Here is a 2,320-nt window from a genome sequence, read left to right as displayed (position 1 = left end):
CAGATGCACCACTTTGGAATCATTTTTCTGGCTTTTAGACATGAGTTGAATCGACCCTTAATCACCGAATCATTACCCTTCCATTCAAGAACCAGCTCATTAGGAAATGGCAACTTGACCCTATAGACTCTACAGTTAATAAATTTATATGAGGCATGTAACTAATTCATACCAAGAATAATGTCAAAATCGATTACGTCAAGTTCAACAAGATCACATAGAATAACTTTATGCAATACCGACATAGGATAATTTCTATAAACTCTCTTGTCTAAACCGAATCATAAATGTGAGTATAGACCAAAAAAGGCTATAACAAATTTTCGGGGCACATATCAAATCTTATAGAAAGATAAGCAGTAACAAAAGACGACCATTAATGACTAGTTAAAACACCAGGAGTGGTCTGATCCCCTATTTGATCAGACCGCTCTGAGAAAGATAAAAAGCAAACTCTCATAGTTCGGAGCCCAGCTACACCCGAATCAAGCAAAATATAAGCATCAAAGTCAATGACTCGCAACCTACCCATAAAAACATAGGGAGTCTCCTCCATATTTTACCTAGCATGGAGAGCATAGAATCGGTTATTGCATTGATAACCTTTTGGTTGAGCTTGGGCACCTTGTTGCATTTGCCCTTCTTGAGAAACTTAGCCTTGAAGATGACCTTTTCTACCTCTATAAGCAACATTCGAGAATTCATATTATTTGTGTCCCATCTTATCACATCCATAGAAAGCACCCATTCCAACCAATCACCTTCCTCAATGATGTTTTCCATAATTGGCACACTTGGGAAAAATAGTACCACTAGTATTCACATCTCCACCTTGAACCTTAGGGTATGGCACCCTATCTTTGTCAAACCTTCAGCCCAAAACTTGAGAAGAACCTTGGCCTTGGAATCTTTGGCCTTGTTGAAAATGGCCACTACTACCACCGATACTAGCATTGGAAAACCCTCCTTCAAACGGAGCTCTCTTGGACTCCCTCATATTTATATCTATAAGCTTCTCTTCTTCCATTTGTTTGGCATAAGTTATAAGCCAAGATATGTCCATTTTTATCACTAGCTTAGTGGTTCGACATTCTTTAGCAACTAAGTCAGACACACCCGATGAGAATTGGCTTATTCAAGCATGAGGATCGGAAACCAAAGAAGGAGCATAATTGGATAGCTTGGTGAACTTGAGGGTATACTCGCTTATACTCATGTTTCCTTTCTTGAGATAAATGAACTCTCTCATCCTTTCTTCCCTTAGCTCAAGTCGGAGAAAGCGATCAAGAAATGCAAGTTTGAAATCTTCCCAACCTATGGGACCCTCATCAACCCTCTTGGACTTCCATTGACTATACCATACATGGGCAACCCCTTTGAGTTGGTAGGCAACCAATTTTGCTTTTTCTTTCGAAGTCTGTCCAAAAATAGCCACCACCTTATACACATCATCAATGAATTCTTGGGGATCTTCATCTACCTTTAAATTATGGAATTCGAGTGGGTTCATCCTTGCAAAATTTCTCACTCTAAAAGCCAGAGTAGGAGCATTAGGAGAAGCAACAACTACTTGGTTGCTCATAACATGAGCTAGCATAGTAATGGCGGTCTGGAACTCCACATTAGTCACTTGGTTGGGAAATAGACCATTAGCTTAAGGAAAAGGAGGATCTTGGTATCCATTAGCATTGGCCCCTCTTTGCATAAGTGCTCTTCTAGAAGGAATTTATCTAAAAATCACAAGGAACAATCATTAGGGAGAGAAAGTCTTAGAGTAACTCTATCGCATAACGTAGCTCATGTAAGAAGTAAAGATTTCATAAAAATGCCTTATAGACTCCTATTCATAGATGTGGCGCGCTTCATCCACATGAACAAGACTCTACTTGAGGTGGCATGTTGGACTCCCTAGGATATTTAAAACCTTCTGATCTGATACCAAGTTTGTCATGACCCTGACTAGGGCCTACCATGACACGACTATTAGGATTTCCGAAGAAACTCCAAACAAGCCTTCATAACTATACATAAGGTAAATAATAAGTGAAAACTCATAAAAAGTCCAAAAGTCGTAGCATAAACTCGAAAGAATCAAGACAACATAGACTTTCACTTTTGTGTCCAACAAGCCTCTGCATAGTTAATATAGGCAGGCCTAAGATATATCTCTACCTCACCCTCAATGTAAAATCAAGTTTTTGAAAATAGAAGAACTCAAACCTCTCTCTTGAATAGATGAGAACTCACTAATATCAGAGTATAGGAACTCAACTATAGACACATGGAGGATGGATGTGCTCGTCAACCCCTATATTTTGAT

General features: G+C 39.1%; 1 protein-coding gene across 1 annotated transcript; it reads right to left on the bottom strand.

Annotated features, from left to right (window-relative positions):
* Nucleotides 1-1,135: 1,135 nt before the first annotated feature.
* Nucleotides 1,136-1,597, bottom strand: LOC129870831 (uncharacterized). The gene has a single exon (XM_055945710.1). It carries the CDS (start codon nt 1,595-1,597, stop codon nt 1,136-1,138), a length of 462 nt encoding a protein of 153 aa, XP_055801685.1.
* Between the last annotated feature and the right edge of the window lie 723 nt (nt 1,598-2,320).

Source organism: Solanum dulcamara, chromosome 2 (genome assembly GCF_947179165.1).
Source record: "Solanum dulcamara chromosome 2, daSolDulc1.2, whole genome shotgun sequence".
Classification (NCBI taxonomy): domain Eukaryota; kingdom Viridiplantae; phylum Streptophyta; class Magnoliopsida; order Solanales; family Solanaceae; genus Solanum; species Solanum dulcamara.
The sequence above is the reverse complement of the archived record's forward strand: the minus strand, read 5'-3'. Positions and strand labels throughout refer to the sequence as shown.